This window comes from Pelodiscus sinensis, chromosome 10 (assembly GCF_052426305.1).
Source record: "Pelodiscus sinensis isolate ZL-2025 chromosome 10, ASM5242630v1, whole genome shotgun sequence".
In the NCBI taxonomy this organism is placed as follows: Eukaryota; Metazoa; Chordata; order Testudines; family Trionychidae; genus Pelodiscus; species Pelodiscus sinensis.
In genome coordinates this window covers 922,458-944,274 of record NC_143061.1, presented here as the reverse complement: position 1 = coordinate 944,274, position 21,817 = coordinate 922,458, and the positions used below count along the sequence as shown (strand labels likewise).

General features: G+C 45.0%; 1 protein-coding gene across 3 annotated transcripts in view; it reads right to left on the bottom strand.

Moving 5' to 3' along the window:
• PPP1R2 (protein phosphatase 1 regulatory inhibitor subunit 2) overlaps positions 1–21,817 on the bottom strand; it is a 33,383-nt gene that overhangs the window by 6,729 nt on the left and 4,837 nt on the right. The window contains exons 2-6 of one of the 3 annotated variants that reach the window (XR_012906345.2): positions 15,129–15,236; positions 12,806–12,886; positions 11,476–11,576; positions 8,619–8,801; positions 4,762–4,977 (exon numbers count right to left, since the gene is read on the bottom strand). Coding sequence is in view for 1 of the 3 variants with exons in the window: in XM_075938318.2 (XP_075794433.1) it covers positions 8,619–8,801; positions 11,476–11,576; positions 12,806–12,886; positions 15,129–15,236 (473 nt within the window). In the remaining 2 variants the exon portion in view is untranslated. The remainder of the gene's footprint in view (positions 1–4,761; positions 4,978–8,618; positions 8,802–11,475; positions 11,577–12,805; positions 12,887–15,128; positions 15,237–21,817) is intronic. The other 2 variants (XR_012906346.2, XM_075938318.2) reach the window with 2 other exon arrangements.

The following is a 21,817-nucleotide window of genomic DNA, read 5'->3' as shown; positions in this document are numbered from 1 at the left end:
CACTGGATTCTGCGCATACTTAACATTTCCCTCAGTAGGAACTATCAGAGCCTCACAAAAGGATAAAAAACCTTCAGCAGCAGCGTCCTGATGAGAACCCAAACAAGCATTAAAAGTGACCATCTATAAACCACTCTGTGGGTAACAGTCCATGCGGCAGACACTCTCTCCCACAGAAGGGATTTGTCTCTGGAAGCAGACACAAGTCTACTGAGATCCACAAACACTTACCTCGTCTGAGGACCTTAATCGGCAAACAGAAATACTGAGTAAATAGGGCAATTCAGAAGGAACGGAAGCAATGCAGTATATAACCCGGAGATAAGACTACACGACAACTTTAATACCAGGGTTTTCACTTAAAAACCTTGAGAAGGGTAATCAGATACCGGACGCAAAGCAAGCTCACCTAAGGCCAGAATGGAAATATTTTATCAACAGTTGCCCCACAAATGCACAGCGAAGAACAGAATGGGAAGGCACAAATGCACATTAGGTGGTCTGGCTGCTACTGAACTAGAGTGACTACCTTCACCTCTGCCAAACAGTGCATGAGCCCTCACACTGCTTGCAACTGACAAGAGACACTCTTCACTAAGCAGGATGGGGACGGAGCTTGGGTCTGGCAATATACTTTCCTCACCTTCTGGCAATGCAGACAAAAATAACGCACATTATTGTCCGGATAAAACAGAAAGGCAGGTAGCTGTAGGCGTAAGCAAGCTGTTGTCCACGAACGGGATTTACGATTTCCAGGCAGACACTATGGACTGAACCTTGTCCACACAAGATAAGCTATGGAGGCTGGAATGTGAAGGACTGCTCTGGGCTGATTGCAACGTTGTCTACATTCAAGTTCTGGCCTACACAAGAAAGCAGTTGTCTCATGACCAGTATGCGCTACTGAGCATGCACATAATTCATGCGCAGTGCATTTTCCCCCTGCAGAAAATAACTTCTGCTAGAAATTGCTGCCCACCAGCAGCCACTGTGGCACTGACCAGAGTAGCTATCTTGAGCAGGAACAGGCCAAGCTCCTGACAGAGAAGAGAAGTCGAACCTTCCCGCTGCACCCTGCTGGTTTGGGCTAGGTCAAGAGAGGAAGTAGCGAGGCTCAGACTGCAGTGGAGGCAAAGTGGGGGCTAATTTGGCTACGACAACTCAGGAAAGAGATCTTGGAGTTATCGTGGACAGTTCTCTGACAACTTCCACACTGTGCAGCGGTGGTCAAAAAGGCAAATGGGATGCTAGGAATTATTAAGAAAGGGATAGAAAATAAGACCCAGAATCTCTTACTGCCCCTGTATAAAACTATGGTACGCCCACATCTTGAATACTGTGTACGGATGTGGTCTCCTCACCTCAAAAAAGATATTTTGGCCTTGGAAAGGGTTCAGAAAAGGGCAACTAAAATGATTAAAGGTTTGGAACGGGTCCTATATAAGGAGAGGTTAAAGCGACTGGGACTTTTCAGTTTAGAAAAGAGGAGACTGAGGGGGGATATGATAGAAGTATATAAAATCATGAGTGGTGTGGAGAGGGCGGATAAAGAAAAGTTATTTATTAGTTCCCTAAATAGAAGAACTAGAGGACACCAAATGAAATTAATGGGTAGCAGGTTTAAAACTAATAAAAGAAAGTTCTTCTTCATACAGCGTGTAGTCAACCTGTGGAACTCCTTGCCAGAGGAGGCTGTGAAGGCTAGGACTATAATAGAGTTTAAAGAGAAGCTAGATAATTTCATGGAGGTTAGGTCCATAAAAGGCTATTAGCCAGGGGATAAAATGGTGTCCTTGGCCTCTGTTTGTCAGAGGCTGGAGAGGGATGGCAGGAGACAAATCGCTTGATCACTGTCTTCGGTCCACCCTCTCTGGGGCACCTGGTGCTGGCCACTGTCGGCAGACAGGATACTGGGCTAGATGGACCTTTGGTCTGACCCAGCACGGCCGTTCTTATGTTCTTATGTAAAGGGGATAGCTGGATGGGAGCTTAGACACAAGACAGGGGAAGCATCTGAATGGTGTCTCACAGATACCTGGATGATGCAAAGAGGGGGCTCAGTGCAAACACAAACACAGGGATGAAGGAGGGGTACAGGGCCACGGGGGAAGGCAGTGGCTCAGATACACATTGGGATGGGGGAGGGAGTGCAGGGACACGTGAAATGGGGGGGAGGTGTAAGAGTGGGGGTGAAGGGACACATGGGGATAGGGCAGATGTGCCTGATTGAATATGAGAGGCTAGGGGGCAGCCTGGGTCTGCGTGGGGAATGCTTCATAAGAACCCTTCCCTGCTCCTCCCCCGGAAACCTGTTCAGTATTTCTCACCCACGCCCAACAGCCTTCAGGTACGCTCCCAGGCTCCTTCCCTCTCCCTCCGCTCCTCCAATACCCTGGACTCCCCCAAGCCTTTGCATGGCTTGTGAGCCGGTGGGGGGAGGAGGAAGAAGAGGGCAGGAAATACGGTTCTGTATTGCCGTTTCAATAGAGTACTCAAAACTCTGTATTAATATGCTTAGTAAGGAATCTATTTATCAAACAACATTCCCTGAATCTTTCTCCGTGTCGGTATTACTACAGGCAGAATGTTGGAAGGTGTTGGCCAGGCCCAGCAAGGCTTCATTAATGGAAAGGGTGGCCCCTCTCTGGGCACAGGTGTCAATTATCTTGTGCTAGCTCTGCCTGCACTCCCAGAGATGTGGCCACCCTTCTCACAAGGGTTTGGAACACTAACATCCCCCAGAAAAGAAGCAGATGTTGATTCCTGGGCGACAGCCTCACCTGGAAAAGATAAAATATTTGGAGCAGGAATAGATCAGCTAGGTTCCTTCATTATTGCTCTCTCTTCTGTAGACTACAACAAGGGAAGCAGCCATGGGCCCATGGAAGGGGCTTCCTTAAGAGTCCCTGGTATGAACGAAAGCAACCTCCTAGACCCTATAGCACTAGTTCGAGATGCCCAGTAAGGTTACTCCCTTGGAGATATTCCACTCTTCATATGGCCTAAAGTGGTGTGTGCCACCCGGGGCCTCCTTGAAAAAAGCCAATCATAACTTTTAGTTTTGGTATCCCTGAAGAGAAAAGAAATAGCTCTCCTCAGTAGATAGAACAGCAGTCCTAGCTAGTGTTCATGAAGGTCTTAGGTGTCACCCTAATGACTGACAAGAGGAAATGCCCACGGGAGCTCACAGAAGTGAGCGAGGCAGCTGAAATGTAGTCAGGTATACTGGTGTCAGTGGTGCTGACAGAAAACGAAGAAGCCAGTGCAAGAGATGGAGCCATGCTGATGATGCATGTTGATTGTGCAGACATGGACACCACTGGTGATGGATGCTGTAACAAGGAAGAGTGGTACCTGCAAACATAAGAGGGTCCACCACTGCAATGAAGGACCCCAAAGTTGACTGCACCAGAGGTAACTGTTCAGCCATGTGGGCCAACAACATCAGAGTCAATGACAATAGTGGAGATACCAATCTTGATGGTTCCGGTGAACACTGGTGTCAGCAGCCAGATTCCAACTCACCAGAGGATTTACTGGAAGCCCTTTTCTGAGGCAAATAGAGTGGGATTTTGAACATCCCTGAGACCCAGATGACAGAAGCTTAGAGCACTTGGAGGAAATCACTGTGGACGAGGAGTGGCATGTCTGTCTGTCTCAAAGTCAGGGCACTTTTTGTAGCTGGAGAGTCCGTCCTCTTGTGGTCAAGGTCCAATTCAGAAAACCACCTGTTTCTTTGTTGTGATACTGAAGAAGATACACACTAAATGCCTCTCAGGTCCCCACCTAAATAAATTAAGCAGATTTTGTGCTACCTGTGACAGGGGTCACAGTCTGGCATGTGGCACACTGCTTAAACCCTGGGTATTTCTTAATATTAAATCCATCAATTCTCGTAACAACATACAATCTAACTCTCCTAAACTATATGAAAATTAAGTGGAACTCTAGACAGTGAGAAAACTCTTTAGAGAAGCTGGTGAACCAAAGCTGAATAGTGCAGGGAGCTCCAACTCTCACCACAGGCAGTAAGAGGGAACCAAGAGAAGTGGTGACAATGCTCTTCTATGTCCTCAGCTCAACACAAGAAGAGAGTTTGGGCACCTGCACCACCGCATGGCACTGCTGGAAAAGTCACCAACTCAAATACAGTGAGTGTTTACTGTCAGTTGAATGTATATGTGCACAATCACCTGAAGAACCACCAACAGTTGTTGCCCACCTATTGGCCTATTACATCTGTAAGCCTCACTGAGGGCTATCCGTTCTCTTAGCATTAGCCTAATTGCAGATGACGTTCTGAAGGATGGTAGGAATTGAAGATATGGACAAGACGTTTACTAATGCAGGTTTGCTTAAAGTTCATTCCCCTTTTATCATTTCTGGCCCCAAACACTGTATGTATAATCAATTGCTCAAAGAAGAGCTTTCAGTCCACCAGCGAAGATAAAACTGGAGAGTTATTGGATTTTCAAAAGAAAAATAAATTAGGCAAATGGAGCAAAAGTGAACCAGATAGTCACCTATTACTTAGAGATTAAAAGGTGGTGAACTATTTCACCAATTAGGCCAAGTGATACAAATGAAAAAATTAACAGCAGGATGTTAAGCAACAAGTCCACTAAAAGGAATCCGTTAGGTTGGGAAAACTCAAGCTGAACTAATTAGGAGAGTTACTGGGACTGGTGGACTGGTAAATAAAGCGTTAGAAAAATGTACAATCAGTTGGGCATGAGCAGTCACTCAAGAATGGATAATTACCGGGTGCAGCTCAGAAGTCGGACTATGAAGCAGAATGAAGTGACGTCAAACAGCAGAGATGTAAAAATGCTGCAAAGGTGTGCTCTTCTTTCCCTGGGAGAATGCAGCTGGGGAGCGGAGCCGCCTCCCTGCTCTATAGCAGGGAGCAGAAAGGTGGTGCTATCTTGAAGCCATGCAGAAAGGCCGCAAAGATGCCTACTGGAGTCGTCCTTTCCCCTAGAGAGTGAAGCTCTAGTAAATGCCATTATATGGCTTAGGATTATGTATTACCATCGAAAGCTAAACAAACAGTGGGTCTGGGAAAGATATAAGACGACTCCGCAGGAGCAATTATTGTGAGCTTTAGCTTCCACCCCCCCGCCCTCCGGTAATACCCACTGTATTCAATTCTATACATGATATTTGAAAATTCTGCAAAATTCTCTATTTTGTCAAAATAACACAATATAAATCATGCCAGTTTCAATTATTTCAAAATATCTTTCAGGAAGGGTGTCTATAACTATACAGATCCAAAAAATAAAGATCCTGGTACTGTTTTTGACAACCTAGAATTCTTTCCTAGGCATATTAATACAGAACGTTGAGTAATTTGTTTAAATCATGATACAGAATTGTATTTCCTGCACCTGTCAGAAGCAGTGAAAAGCTTGGGAGACTTAGGGATAACAAAAAAGCCTGCGTGATCCTGGAAGCCATTGGTCTGGATGGGGGAGTAGACTGGTCGGAAGTTGGGAAGTCTCCCCCATGAAACTCTGGCTGACCCCAAGATTCTCCCAGTCAGGCTCATCTGCCCCTGTCCCCACAGTTCCCACATGCCCATGGGTCCTGAAGCCTTTCTCCATCAACGCCAGGCTCAAAGTTACCGCCCCAGTAGCTCCTGAGAGCACATTCCAGTCCATGCCCCCCACTAGCCATTTTGAATCCCAATCTGTGACCCCACAGGAGCCCTGTGTGGCCCATTCTGGCCTAACAGTCCCTGAACAGGATGTTATGATAAACTTCTACTCCTGGAATTCTGCAGCACTGAGCATGCACAGAATTTTCTTTTTCCTGAGTAAAATATATTCTTGCCCAAGGTGCAGCAGTTCTGCTTTTTGCTCACAGATGGCTATTTTGGTGCTATAGCAGCCTCTAGTGGGCAAAACGTGGAACTGCAGTACTTGGCCACAAGGATTTTTCTGTCATCAAAATAGGAAGCTATGCTGGGCAGATGAATTCTGTGCACCCTGGGATGCGGATAATAGCAGCACCAAGTCTGTGATTTATAGCCAAGAACTGAAAATAGCAGCTGGGAGCCTAGACCATTTCCATAGAATTTCTCATTTTACACAAGACTCTAGTTCATACGCGGGGTGTTAGCGACTAGTCAGCTATCGGATAGTCACTTCCCTCCCTCCTTGCTGCTTCTATCAGACAGAGGCTGCAAGGGGCGGGGAGCAAGAGCAGGTGTTAAAGCCAGTTCCCCCCAGCACCAACTCTGCAGGGGGCAGGGGAGGCAGAGGCACAGCAGGGAAATGGTGCAAGCAGGGACTGTTCAGTCCCCCTTGGGCATTTCTGCTTTGGAAACATACAAAAGCCCTCTGGGGATCTTGTACATTTCAGAAGCAGAAGCGCTGCAGGGAGCATGGGACAAGCGAGGACTCAAGCAATCCTCGCTCACCCCGTGCTCTCTGCAGGGGCACCCACCCCCCCTTCCCCGCTGCCTTTATAAGAGACTGGAGGAAGGTGGGAGAGAGACAGGAACTGGTGCTGGGGCGAGCCAGTTTAAAAGCCTGTCTCCGCCGGCTCCCCCCCCCCCGCACAGCGCCATCTCCAGGGTGTCGCCTGCCTATCAGAGGCAGCAGAGCAGGGATAGGGGACACTGCTGCGAAGCAGCCCCTGTCTGTAGGAGTCCCAGCGGCAAGCTGGTCCCCCCCCCCCCCCCGTGGATAGAGGCTGTTGCCACAAAGCAACCCCTGTTTGTGGTGGCCAGGACTGTCCGCTGAGAAAAGGAGCTGCTCGATTCAGCGTGAGCCAGGACCGAGCAGTCATGGCAAGCGCTGATTGCTGCATTTTTGCATTTTAAATGTAGTAAGAGTCCTGCGGTTCTAAGTTACTACATTTAAAATACAGAGCCACAGCACAGTGGCGGTTCCAGAGCTGGCACGGGCCAGGACGGTTCATTCCTGACTAAAGTCGGCTCCAGGAGCTACCCCCCCTGCGACTCTGCACAGTGGCACTTATCGACTGATCATACAGTCGATACTAATTGTATTGACTAAATGATTAGGCACATAATCCCATTTTAACACCCTTAGTCTCTACAGCTGTGAAGAAAAACTTCCAAATATGAACTAGATGTAAACATAGGATCTTCTAGTCTGTAAGCTGCTCGGATATTTCTGCTACAGCTTGCCAAGCAGCAGCTCAGCAACATTAAGATTTCAGAGTCATGGCTACTACAGTCTTGTTCATTTTTCTTAATGTCAGTGGTGCTCTCACATCAATTTCATGATGCCTACAAGTGTTTCAAAGAGCTAAGCTTCAGCAGAAGTAGACACAATCATTCTTAATAGGGAGGACACCCCAAATACAACTTGGGGAAGGAACAGAAGAGTACAGTATTGCAGACAAGAAGCTTAGAGATGGAAAGAGAAAGCATGCACTCTCTCTCACCCCAACAGCTTGAGGTGGTATGAAATTTCACATTTATAGAAAATTGCTAGCGAGAAGCTGATACAAAGACTGGAGACTTGAAACAGATTCCATGAACAACCACCAACTAGAAATCACAGCACTCTTCCAGCAGGTGAGATGGCAAGGAGGCTGGGCTCCTCAGTGCAGATACAAAACAGCTACAAGTTTTGTTTGTCTCTAGGCACTGGACAACTACTTGCTACAGACTAATACACCTGCCCCTCAGACAGAAACACGCCATTTTATAAAATAAAGACACAGACCAATGTCCTAGCAGCTTAGCTGAACAGTTGCACAACTGTAAGTGGAAGATTTTGGCTCTGCTCTGCCACCCTATAGCATTTATGCGGGGTGGCTCCAGGCCACAAGGCGGTATGGCAGCAGAGTGGCAAACAAGCACAGAGGCACTCCTGCATGCTGTGTTTATTTCAGGTATCACTACAGGGCTTGCTCTCACCTCAATAAAAGTTCTGGCATCTGCTGCAACAAGATTCTGCTTATTCAGTGGAAGTATGACTGGTGAGAGAGAACTTCTGAAGTCTTTGAAAGACAGGGGTTTCCTTATCCATTGTGTCACCACGAAGCAGAATCCCTGGGTATGGGCCAACACTACCAATGTGGTGCATTTCCAAAGCTAAGAAATGAGTAGCCCCGTGGCAACTAAGGGCATGTCCACACTGCTGACTAAAGTAGAGTTAATCTACACAACTTCAGCTATGTTAACTGCATAGCTGATGTCGAAGTAGCTTAACTCAGCTTTTGACGCTGTCTACACAGCAGGAAGTCGAAGGAGGAACACTCTTCCTTTGACTTCCCTTATTCCTCATGAAATCAGGGTTACAGAAGTCGAAGTAAAAAGCCTAATTTCAAAACAACAGGCTTGCTATGTAGACCCACACTCTATTTCGAAATAACATAAGTTACTACTTGTTTTTAAAGTTACAGAATGACACAGCTATCCCTCTGACACGTCCAAAGCTAAGAACTAGATGTCAAGGTGATGCCTAGACACAACAATGATAAATGCTATTTAAATTCAACATAGGGAAAGGGATACTCTCTGCCTTTGGGGCTACATAAGGAGTGGGAGAGAAAGATAAACTGCTTTGCTTTTTAGCACTTTTATCAGTTCAAAGAACCACCATGTTTAAACATGCCTTTGACCAATAGCTGCTTACCAGGTTCAGGGGTTTCTGTATTCATGTTTTCTACTTCTACAGCATCATGCATCTCCTCATCTTCATCATCCTCATCTTCCGCCTCACCATGTAGTTCTTTTGCCATTAGCTGCCTTGCCAATTTAATATTTCGTCCTTCATTGTAGTGCATTTTTCTCTTCATTTCAAACTGCTTCCTTTTTTCTGTAGAAAGAGTGGGAAAAACCATGTTCAACACACAGATTAGGGATGTTAAATATCAAGTAATTGACTATCAAATAGCTGAAGCATTGTGCATCGACTATTCGATTAGTCGATAGGGCGCTTCCGCCTTTGAGGTGTAGCCCTAAGGCTGTTGTTACACTTTAAATGTGAAAGCACCGCATGGAGCCCAGGGTCAGCTGGGGACTGACCCTAGGCTCTGTGTGGCGCTGTCACTTCTAAACGCTATGGGGAGCCCAACGTCAGGTTTCAAACGTTTCAAAGCGTCAGCACCGCACAGAGCCCGGAGTCAGCAGGGGAGTCCCCAGTTGATCTCGGGCTCCACGTGGCGCTGCCGCTTTGAAATGCTGTGTGCAGCCTGGGGACAACCCAGCTAGCTCTGGGCTGCATGCGGTGTTTCAAAGTGGTAGTGCTGCATGCAGCCCGGAGCCTGACCCCAGGCTCCACATGGTGCTGCCACTTTGAAGTACCCCTTCCTCTTCCCCCAGAAACTCTTTCTGATAGAGGCAGGAAGGGGGGGGGGGGAGAGAGGAACTAGTCAACTAGCCTGTCGACTATCCGATGAGCATTTGCTTATCTTATAGTTGACTAGTCCTTCACATCCCTTACACAGATATATTTTTACATTAGTTCTTTGGAATGATTCCAACATTGCACTGTTTGCGAGATAGGAGTTGCCTCTCCTGGAGCGGATGCAATCTTTGTGTCATGTAAGTTATTGTATGTTTTGCTTTAAGTAATTAGTTTAAAGTACTTTATGGAAGGATGCTATCAAACTGACAATTAATAAGGTATCCATAAAATTTTTCCAAGTGAAAATAAATCTCAGAGGAGTGGGGCACAACTTACTCCTCACATACCTTTGCTAGGGGATCATCTGTTTTGGGAAGATTTAGAGATACAGCACCAGGACACATGGGGAAAACAATTTAAGAATTAGATTTGTTGCTACTTAATTATCTGTAAACACTTATGTTTGGTAGAGGTGATACTAATAAGGAAGAAGGAAAAGAAGGAAATCTGACTGTATTGAGGGTATTTTATAAGACTGAGTTGTGCTCACCAAACACATGTGACTTGACATGGACCAAATAAAAACATATGGGAATGTTTCATTCAGTGAATTAAAAGGCGTAGTGCCTTCTTGTTCAGCAATTTAAGACTAGCCTCATCTTAGTCCTATGGACAACTTGAACAAATCACTGCAGAGTCTAGCAGATCAAGCCCTACAGCTGGCTTAACTTGCTTGCCTGCTAACTGCCAAGAGTCAGCCACCAGGAACCGTTTTACCAAATGGAGAAGAAAAGCTCTTTCCACACACCCACCTAAGATCCTAGCCCCAGAAACTCACATCCTACATTTTTCCTATAAAATAGATATTGGCTTAGGTTATGGCAATTCACCACAATCATATTAATCTTTACTTCTTGACAGTCTCATGCACAGCTTCAATTTCCTTGTTAGAATCTGAACGTTAAGTTTCATTTTTGGACATGCAGTGTGGAACCAGAAAAAACAAGAAACAGCAGTACAGGTTGACCCTCTGTGGTCCGGGACACTCTGGTCCAGCAACATCTGTGGTCTAACAGGACCAGAGAGCCCCAGCCAGCGAGGTTGCCAGCAGCTGGCAGCCCACAGGGTCAGTGGGTCCAGAAAAGAGACCCGCCAGCCAGGAGACGGGCCGGCAGCCCAGAGAGGAGCCTCACCAGTAGGCTGGGAGCAATGCACTGGCCAGGGCCACAGCCAGGAGGAGAGCCCCTGGAGAGTCCAAGGCCTAACTTCCCCTGTCCAGCAAACTCCCTTGTTGGGACCAGGGAAGCCCAACCTGTATCTCTCTACAATCAACACCCGGGTTTGTACCCCAAGATGTTTCATTGCTTTACTATTTTGTTAAAATGCTATAAGCCAAATTAATTCAGAGTAGTGTCTGCTTTGAAGCTGTACTGAGAGATCCTATTTAGGGATCACTATGAATAGCCTGCTAGCTCCTCTCCCAGCTGATTCATAGAATTACATTGGCTAGAAAGTATAGGTGCTTTTCCTGCCCATTAAGAGGCAGAAGTGATACACAGCTAGCAAGAGACAGTTATTTGTAATTCAGTGTAGGGCTGTAAACCACAGTTGAACTAACCAAACTTGATTAATAAGCTTTAATTACAAATATCTGTAATGAAAAATAAGTGAGCTCTGTACGCATTGTATTGTAACAGAAATATCTTAAAAATGTGAAAAACATCCACAAATATTTAAATAAATGGTATTCTATTATTAACAGTGTGATTAATCACAAACTTTTAATGTTGAGATTAATCACTTTTTTTAATCACTTGACAAGCCCTAACAAAGTCCAACTGAAAGGTGTGCTGATTAAGTGGTAACCTTCTAAAACAGAACCATCTGTGGCTCAATAAACAAGCACTTTTGGAAACTACTCCCATGGACTCATCCTACAATAAGAGCTCCTTTGAAACAAGAGAGTCTCATCCTTATGAACTTGCTCTCAGACTAGTATAATGGATGCAATTCAATCTAACCAAACTTGGAAGTATCAAAGGCAATAAGGAATCCAAGTCACCTCTAGAAAGACTGTTTCTCCAGTTTTAGATCACAGCATCCTTCTAACTACTCAGAATTTAGCAGAAAAAATAAAACCTACCCCGTTCTTCAGGTGTTAACTCTTCATCATCATCCTCATCCTCGCTGTACACTTCTTGAGCTAGAATCCTGGGTCCTTTACCTTCAGCTGCCACTGCTAACCTAACCAAAAGGCACAGGAAGAAGTGCTGAAGCAGCATATCAATGGCTCACAATTAAGTACTTAGCCTGTATATATTGTGATGCCGTCAGGCTGGCTACAAGGAAGTAACAGAAAGCAGGGTATATTAAACAAGCCCCCGTCTCCTTGGTAACCAAACAAGGTACTTCATGGTAATTAAAATACCTGGAGGCCATCAACAATCTGCTAGAAGGAGTTGGGGACAGGTTTATTGGGACACCTGGAGCCAATCAAGGACTGGCTAAAAGCATGCCCCTTCAGTCAGTTCAAGAGTTGTGGGAGGAGGGCATGGTGCAGGAGAGCAGAAATAGTAAAGATACTGTCACATACCAGGAGGAACCTCTACAGGTACAGACAAAGGGCAAGAAAAGCCCTGCCCAGGAAAAAGCCTTTTCAGGCCCCAAAAGTTTGAGGGAAGTAAACCCCTGATAGAAGGGGAAAGACTGAGTTAAGAAATCCAGTGTGATTGCCTCCATATCCAGAGAGAACACCAGAGACAAAGAGATTGTTTCCTTCCCCTTGGTATGTCCCTGAGAGTAGCTAAATCGGACTGTGGCTTGCCCCTGAAGTAAAGGGGGTTAGGAAACTGTAGTGAGCCATTGAGGCGAGCAATTAGACAGGGAGTTGCTGTTTTCCCCAGACAGGGAGAGGTGCTTCCCTGGAAGCACAGGACCAATTGTGAGGAATTAGGAATTTTGTCACAGTATACCTAAAAAACCCTCCTGGTATATATAATAAAGATATTTAGCACTAGTATCTCATGTTACAATTGAGCTAGTGAACATGTACCCGTGCACACGGTTAACCTTCACAGTTACAAAAGCAGAAGGGGAACTGTGTGTATCAGAGGCAGCAGGGGAGGGGGGGGGAGTAAACTGGAGTGCACCTAGAGTCGGATTTTAAGCCACTGCCTCCTCAGAGGCAGCAGCAGCAGGGGGCTTTGAACAAGGTGGGAGCTCGTGTGTGAAGTGCAAATGCTGAAAATTTCAGCAGTTACACGTTTACAAAAACAAATGCATTTTAACATCTCTAGCTGAGTAAGTTTGTTTTCACTAGTGCTACTCACATTAGATGCTGCTACTAATCATGAGTATTCATGGAAACTTCTGGCTCTTACAGAAAACAGTAACATCTACCAGAAACCAAGAAGGTACTGTAAAGACGGACAATCTTCAAATTTCGTTAACATTCTACTGCAACCATCACTTACTTTTTAGCTAACACATCTGCTGTTATGGGTTCATTCAATTCTGAATCACTCACTGCATCTTCATCATCCTCTCCTACCATACTAGAAAGACAAAAGTGCACAAGAATTAATTCTAAAAGATCACTACTAAGCTATATTATCAGAAATTATTTTAGTTCAACTATTTCTTTAATACTTGATTCCAGGTTTTTTCTTTTTCTGGTTTAAATATTTTGATGCAAATAGTAGTGTTTCCTGTTACACACAGTTTAAAGCTGTAATCTTTAGACAGAATTACAAAAAAACTGTAAAGCTTAAAACATTCAAAGCTTCTCAAAATCAATTTATTCCTATTAAAAATAGTACAAACTATTCAGCATAAGCCAGCGATTCCCTAACTTTTTGGCCTGTGGCCCACCCAGCTCAACGCAAACCTTTCTATGGCTCACTAGCTGTTAATGGAAACTTGACATTAATTATGTAATTACATCTGAGCCATTTTGCTAGTGCTGAAATAGGGATGTTAAATTTAGTTTAATCAACTAATCAATTAGCCATTAAGCGGAGGAGCTGCAGCAGGGTTAACTGCTGGCCAAGGAATTAACTCCACTGCAGCTCTTCTTTTTAAATGTATTAAGAGCCTGTTGGCTCTTAATACATTTAAAAGGCTAAAGCACAGCAGTGGGGACCCAGTATGAGCCAGGAATCAGATGTCACCGTTTGCCTCGGACCTCTCCTCCCTCCGCTGCATTTCTGATTTTTAAATGTATTAAGAGCCAGTAGGCTCTTAATACATTCAAAAAGCAGAGGTGCAGCATCTGGGACTGGGCACAAGCCGGGAATCAGCTGATTCCAGGCTCATGCCCAGTCCCTGCTACTTCCCTGTTTTCCCTACCCCCCATGGAGACAGTGCTGGGGGCATTTTTAAGCTGGCTCCCTCCAGCACCAGCTCCTGCTCCCCTCCCACCCTTGCTGCCTCTGCTTTTCCTTATTGGATAGTCAACTAGTTGCCTGCATCTCTATACTGCAGCTAGGGAAAATGGTTTAATTTAAATAGTAAGAAAGGAAATATTAATCAAAATGATTAAACAGACGAAGCACTTTAACTTTCTCATGTTAGTTTACCAAACTTTATTTTAAATAAAGTAAAATATTAATTTATGTACAACACAAAATCTTTCAACTTTGTCTTTATTTATGGCAGGGGTGGGGAACCTTTTTTGGGTCAGGATCTACTGACCACAGAAAAATCAGTTGGGGGCACTGCAAGTGAAGCAAAAATAACCCCTCCAAAAAAAACCAACCCTCACTGATGTAGCCCCCAACTGAGAGACCCCACTCCTCCCTGTCCCTCTACCCATGGGGCTGGAGTGCCAGAGGACTGAGGTTCAGGGCTTCCCATAGGCCAAATTAACTCTTTTTGGGGTTCCGAGGTGAGTGGATTTTATAGCCCCCCCCAGGCTCTTGGGTGGGGTCAGTAATAAGGGGTTCAGTGTGTAGAACAGGGAGAGAGATATGGATGGGGATGTAGGATCTGGGTGGGAGGTGGAGTGCAGGAGCAGGCTGAGAGTAGGGTGTCTGGCCAGGGAGTGGGAGCAGGAGCAAGGGAGGGCACAGAGTCTGGCCAGAAGGGAGGGTGCAGGAGCAGGCCTGGGGGTGCAAGGTCTTGGTGTGTGTGTGTTTGTGAGAGGGAGACACTTACTTGCTTTTGCACCCTGCACTGCTCCCAGGGCTCCCTGTCCCAGGCACAGCATCCTGACACTCTCACTGGCCAGATTCCAGACAATGGGAGTAGAGGAGAAAGCCTCCAGGGAGTGCGCCCATGCACTGCTGTTCTCCCAGCAGCACACAGAGCCACTTCTGGCCCCACTTCTTCCACATAAGCCGGATCCAGCAGGGAGACTCGGGACTTTCTATGCCCATCCCCATCAGGAAGCCGGTGCTGGTGCTCCAACCTTATGAGGGGGCATGAGGCTGGAACAACAGTGCAGGCTCCCCACTGCAGGGGGAGAGAGGAGCCGAGCTGGAGCCACAGCCCACCTGCAAGGCATCCAGGGACCACTAGTGCTCCATGGACCCCAATGTAAGAACCACTGACATAAGCCTGCATTTAAAGCATGGAGTGTACTTCCAAAAGTACCCCTACAGTTCTCCCATCTAATATTGCATAAGCCCATCACTTAAAGGTTCAGATGGACTATACAAAGCCTGTCATGCCACCAGCTACCATGCTAGTGGATCAAGTGGCATTTACAAGCTGACATATGCTGCTAGGCCATTCAGGAAAAACCAAGTATTCTGTTATACTCAGGTCATTAAAGAAAAGACGTTTAAGTGGGTTTACCTATGGTAGGGAGTGCTTGGTTCATCTATTTTCATTAAACCATAGTCCTTGCCTGCTGGATGGTACGTAGCTAGGATATTCATTTCATCCCACTTCTGGGACTTTTTACTGAAATGAGAAAAAGAACGTCTCACCATATGCTAAAAGACGTTTTATTCTGTTTTGACAAGGAAGCAGAACGTGCAGGTCCTCCTTCAGTTTCCATTCCCTGATCTGTACAAATAGTGAAAGGCCACGACAGATGTGTGTTCCCACTCAAACACAGAGTCCTCGAGCAGCTCTATAGAGCTAAACTCCAATCATATTCACGTTTAAAAAACCCCACTGTAAATGCACTAATTGAATCATAGAATCCAAGAGCTGGAGGAGACCTCAGGAGTCATCGAGTCCAGCCTCCTGCCCAAAGCAGGACCAACCCAACTCAATCAACCCAGCCAGGACTTGGTCAATGCAGTTGCATAATATAAATCACCAGCCTGCCTTTTTACTCATGCTCCAAACTAGGGTTGTAAATGGGCAGGGCTCAACAAACCGCTGATTCTACTCGCCTGTGGCGAATAGATTTCAGCCAGTCGCTCTGTGCGCCCCATTCACCAATTTGGCCCAGGCACGGTGCAGGGCTGGCGAGTAGCTCTCACCCCTGTTTGTCAAGCCCTGTAAATGGGGGTAACCAATTACCCAGTAACCATCACACTCACCGGCTGATGCTTACTAGTAATCAGTTAACTGGCGGCGGCGGGGGGTTGGAGACACCAGCAGCCACACCCAGAGGTTATTTGTGTAATTGACAAGATTTTGATCAGTTACACAGTTAATTTTTTTTTTAAACATTTTTTAACATCTCTACCACAAACACAACCAAGTTTGGCCAAGTGAGTTACCCCTGCAATTCTGTCTCCCTAGACTAAGGAGCCTATCATTCCTCTATTCAAGCATTGTCTTGTTAATAACCAATCCACATGATAGAATTCTTGGAAACCTATTCTTTCATCTACTCTTCATTTTCTTAATAAAGTACTGCTCACAACAGTTACAGACACCTGTTTTCACTCACCACTTCACCTACACAGGCAGCTGCCATCAGACTGTTGCAGATCCATTATTAGTAATCTATCCACCCGGCAGAAACCTGCCTACCAAGTCAAACAGCACCCTGGTTAATGTTTCTTTCACCAACCTAAGGAGTAGGAATTCCAGCTAGGGTTGCCCAAGGATTCATATAGTCATTAGTCCAGCAAAGATTAACATGTAGTCAACATCAAGCCTTCAAACTATTCTGGTAAGAATTTTCACAGTGTACAAGAGCATACTTTCTGTACCTGCTTAGCCACACAAGCACCAGAAAGACAGGAAAGGGGAAGTGATACCAGGTGGCAGACTTAAAAAAAAAAGATGACTCTTTTAGGACTTGTCTATGCATCGAAGTTTCCTAACAGAACTATAGTATAACTCTACATGTAGACACTATCAGAAAGATAGAACAGGTCGTGCTAGTGGGGGAGTGGCACTATATGTAAAAGAAAATGTAGAATCAAATGAAGTAAAAATCTTAAATGAAACAATGTCCCACAGAATCTCTATGGATAGCAATTCCTTTCTCTAATAAGAATATACCAGTATGGATTTATTATCAACCACCTAACCAGGACAGTGATAGTGATTTAAGTATTTCCAAGGGAGATTAGAGAAGCTATAAATATAAAAAACTCAATAATTATTTAGTGGGGGATTTCAATTATCCCCATATTGACTGGCTACAGATCACCTCAACACGGGATGCAGAGATAAAATTTCTTGACACCTCAAATGATTGTTTCTTGGCGCAGCCAGTTCTGGAACCCACAAGGGGAGAGGCTATTCTTGATTTAATCCTAAATGGAGCACAAGATCTGGTCCAAGAGGTAAACATAACTGGACCGCTTGGAAATAGCAACCATAATGTAATAAAATTTAACATCCCTGTGCTGAAAAAAACACCACAGAGGCCCAACATTGTGGCATTTAATTTCAGAAAGGGGAATTACACAAAAATGAGAATAGTTAAACAGAAATTAAAAGATACAATGACAAAAGTAAAATCCCTGCAAGCTGCATGGAAACTTTTCAAAGACACCATAATAGAAGCCCAATAGAAATGTATATCCCAAAATAAAATATCCAGTAAGAGAACAAAAAAAATGCCACCATGGCTTAACAACCAAGTAAAAGAAGCAGTGAGAGGTAAAAAAAAGTGGAAGTTAAATCCTAGTCAGGAAAATAAAAAGGAGCATAAACTCTGTCAAATTAAATGTAAAAATATAAGGAAAGCCAAAAAGGAGCCTGAAGAATAGCTAGCCAAAAACTCAAAAAGTAATAGCAAAATGTTTTCAAGAATACCAGAAGGAGAAAGCCTGATACACAGAGGGACCACGGGACGATCAAGATGCTAAAGGAGCTTCCCAAACCTGAGTCATTCTTTTTAGGTGACAAATCAGAGGACTTGTCCCAGATTGAGGTGTCAGAAGAGTTTTTGGAACAAATTGATAAACTTAACAGTTACAAGTCACCAGGACCAGATGGCTTTCACCCAAGAGTTCTGAAAGAACCCAAATGAGAAATAGTGGAACTATTAACTATGGTTTGTAACCTATTCTTTAAATTAGCTTCTGTACATAATGACTGAAAGATAGCTAATATGATGCCAATCTTTAAAAAGGGCTCTAGAGGTGATCCTGGCAATTACAGTCTAGTAAATCTGATGTCATTACCGGGCAAATTAGTTGAAACTAAAGTAAAGAATAGAATTGTCAGACAAACAGATTGGGGTGGGAAACCTTTTTTGGGTCAGGGGCCGCAGACTCACAGAAAAATCAGTCGGGGCTACACACAAGTGAGAAGCCAGAAAACCCCCAAAACCCAACCTAACTGACATGACCCCTGACTGAGAAGGAGAAAGACACTCCCCATATTCCCCTTGCACACCACAGCCTAAAGGGGCCCAAGCTAGTAGCTTTTGTGTGCTCCAGTCCCACAGAAAGCTCAGACTCACCAATGCTAGGTGGGGGAGCCCTGAGCTTCGGCCAGATCCAGGCAAGCTGGGGCCTGAGGTTCACCACCCCTGAGGTAGATTAACATAATTTGATGGTTCCTATAAAGGGAAATCATGCCTTACTAGTGCTTTTTGAGGGGGTCAAAAGCATGTGGACAAGGGGGATCCTGCGGTCACAGTGTACTTAGATTTCCAGAAAGCTTTTGACAAGGTCCCTCACCAAAGGCTCTTAAGTAAATTGTCATGAGAGAAGAGGGAAGGGCCTCTCATGGACTGATAACTGATTAAAGACAGAAAACAAAGGGAAGGAAAAATGGTCAGTTTTCAGAATGGAGAGAGGTAACTAGTGGTTTTCCCCAAGAGTCCACTGGGACCAATCCTATTCAATCTATTCATAAATGATCTGGAGAAAGGGGTAAACAGTGAGGTGGCAAAAATAGCAGATGATACAAAACTGCTCAATATAGTTAAGAACAAAGCAGACTGTGAAGAGCTTCAAAATGACCTCACAAAACTAGGTGATTGGGCAACAAAATGGCAAACTAATTTTCATCATAGAATCATAAAATACTAGAACCTGAAGGGATCTCGAGAGATCATCCAATCCAGTCCCCTGCTCTCACTGCAGGACCAAGCACCATCCAAGGTGCCTATCCAACCTGCTCTTAAATAGCTCCAGTGATGGAAATTCCACAACCTCCTAAGTCTAGTTACACCACGTCCACCACTTCTCCGTTATCCACAAGGCGTGATGGCCTATCAAAGAAAGCCAATGTTGATAAATGCAAAGTAATGCATATTGGGAAAAATAATCCCAACTAGGGATGTAAGCTAGTAACCGACTATCCAACAAGCATAAGCTTATCGGACAGTTGAGTAGTGACTCGACTAGTCGCTTCCCCCCCTTTCTGCCTATTAGAGAGAGACAGCATGGGGGGGAGCAGAAGCCAGTGCTGGGGGGAGCTGGCTTAAAATCAGAGGCAGCAGGGGGAGGGATAGGGAAGGCTGCTGCAAAGCAGACCCTGTCCACAGGGGTCCCAGCAAGGAGCTGCCCCCCTACGGCTAGGGGCTGTTGCTGGACTCAGCACAAGTCAGTACCGAGCAGTCCCAGGTCATGCTGGTCCACGATACTGCGCTTCTGCATTTTAAAGAGCCTAGTGGCTCTTGCTACATTTAAAATGCAGAGCTGCTATGCAGGTAGTGTCCCCGGAACCATCATGAGCTGGAACTGCTCAGTCCCCGCTTGAGCCAGCTCCTAAAGCTATCCCACTGGGCTCTGCAGAGCAGGCCTGTCGACTAATTATATAGTTGATACAACTTGCATTGACTATAGGCAGGGCTCGACAAATAATGCAATCTACTCACCTGTGGCGAGTAGATTGCAACCCAGAAGAGCCCAGCATGCGCAGATCGCCGGACAGTGCGGCTGGTGAGTGGGGCTCGCCGCGGTTCGGCGAGCCCTGACTATAGGATTAGCTAGGTAACCGCAATTTAACATCCTTAATCCCAACTATTCATACAAAATTATAGGGACTAATTTAGCTATTACCAGTGAAGAGAGAGAACTTGGGAGTTACGATAGAGTTCTTTGAAAACATCCACTCAATATGCAGCAGCAGTCAAAAAAGCAAACAACATTAGGAATCATTTAAAAAGGAATAGCAAAGAGAGACTATCTTATTGACTCTGTACAAGGCCATGGTATGCCCACATCTTGAATACTGCATACAGATGTGATTCCCTCATCTCAAAAAACTACACTGGCATTGGAAAAGGTTCAAAAAAGGGAAACAAAAATTATTAGGGGTTTGGAATGGGTACCATATGAAGACAGATTAAAAATACTGGGACTTTTTATCTTAGACACGAGAAGACTAGGGGGTGATATGATAGAGGTCTATAAAATCTTGATAAGCATGGAGAAAGTGAATAAGGAAGTTATTTACCTGTTCCTATAAGATAAGAACTAAGAGTCATCAAATGAAATTAACAGGTATCAGATTTAAAACAAATAAAAAGGAAGTATTTTTTCCACACAGTGCACAGTCAACACATGGAACTCCTTGTCAGAGGATGTTGTGAAGACCAGGACTTTAGCACAGTTCAAAAAAGAACTAGATAAATTCATGGAGGTGAGATCCATCAATGGCTATTAGCCAGGATGAGTAGGAATGGCATCCCTAGCCTCTTTTTGCCAGAGGCTGGAAATGGAAGACAGGAGATGGATCGTTTGATTCCCTGTTCTGTTCACTCCCTCCAGGGCATCTGGCACTGGCCACTGTTGGAAGACAAGATACTGGGCTAGACAGACCTTTGGTCTGACCCAGTATGGCCAATCTTATAATTCAGGGGTGGCCAATCCATTTAACAGAGAGCCAAAACAGCAGCAGAAAAAATGCGAAGAGCTGCACCAGAATTGTAAAGAAAAGAAAAAAGCCTCCCAGAACAGAACTGTCGAGCAAAAACAAAAACAAAATTTTTAAATTTTTAAAGGAGACTGCCCCTTTAAGATGACCACTATCTTGGGCGCTATTTTTAAAACCCCGCAGTTCCAACCCAGTAAGTGCAGGGAAGCCAAGGGAGAGCTGGCGGGGGCCATTCGGGATGGGATGGGATGGGATGGGGTGTGCGCAGGAGCAGCTTTGTGCAGGTTGGCCATGGCCGTTACAATTGCTAATAGCTCATATCTCCTTAGTCAGCTACTTGAGTATTCCAGGATGCATTTCATCAGGTCTTGATGACCTGAAGACATTCAACTCATAATTTTTAACTTGTTCATTCCCTATTTTAACCTCTGAACTGACCTTTCATTTTCAGTGGCTTCATTAAGTTAGCTGTCTGATTGCAATTAAACTTGTAGTTGAAAACTGAAACAAAAAAAAATCATAAAAACATCAGTCCTGGCTTGCGATGGTCCAAGTCTGACCCCTGCTGTGGCTCTCCGTTTAAAGTGTACTAGGAGCCTGGCAGGCAGACAGCCCAGCTCAGTTCCAGTTTGCCCCAGGTCTGGGAGCTCAGACCACTGCCACCCCACACTGCTGCCTCTATCAGAAGCAACAGCACAAGGTGACAAGCAGCCGGTCTGCAAGGAGAGCTGGTTTTTAAACTGGCTCCTCTCACAGCATGGCATCACACACAGAGGCAGCAGCATGGAGTGTCAGGTGGCTCCTTGGGAGTGAGGTGCACTGGCTGCTGGCTCCACTCCCGGGGACTACAAAATAATCGACTAACCGATAAGAATTCATGAGGTTACTCGACTATTCAATTAACTGATATTTACCATTCCTAGTTTGAACCTATTGTCTCTTATCCTGCCTTCTGTGGCAAGAGAGAAAAACTTTTCTCCATTATTTTTACAGCAGATTTCAAATATTTGAAGACGGCTGCCATGTGCCTCCCTTAAACTCTTTTCCAACTACACTCACCAAGTTCCTTCAACCTATGCTCATATGGCTTGCATTCCATCCTTTGATCATCTCTGTTGCTTGCCTCTGAATCCTTTCCAATTTCTCTACTTCCTTGCTATACAGCAGGGAACAAATTGGATATAGCACTGCAGCTAAGGCCTAACCAAGCAAATAAAGCAGTACTATCTCCTCCAGTAACTTGCATGCCATACTTCTAATGCAGTACAAAACAGCATAGCATGATCCAGCACAGC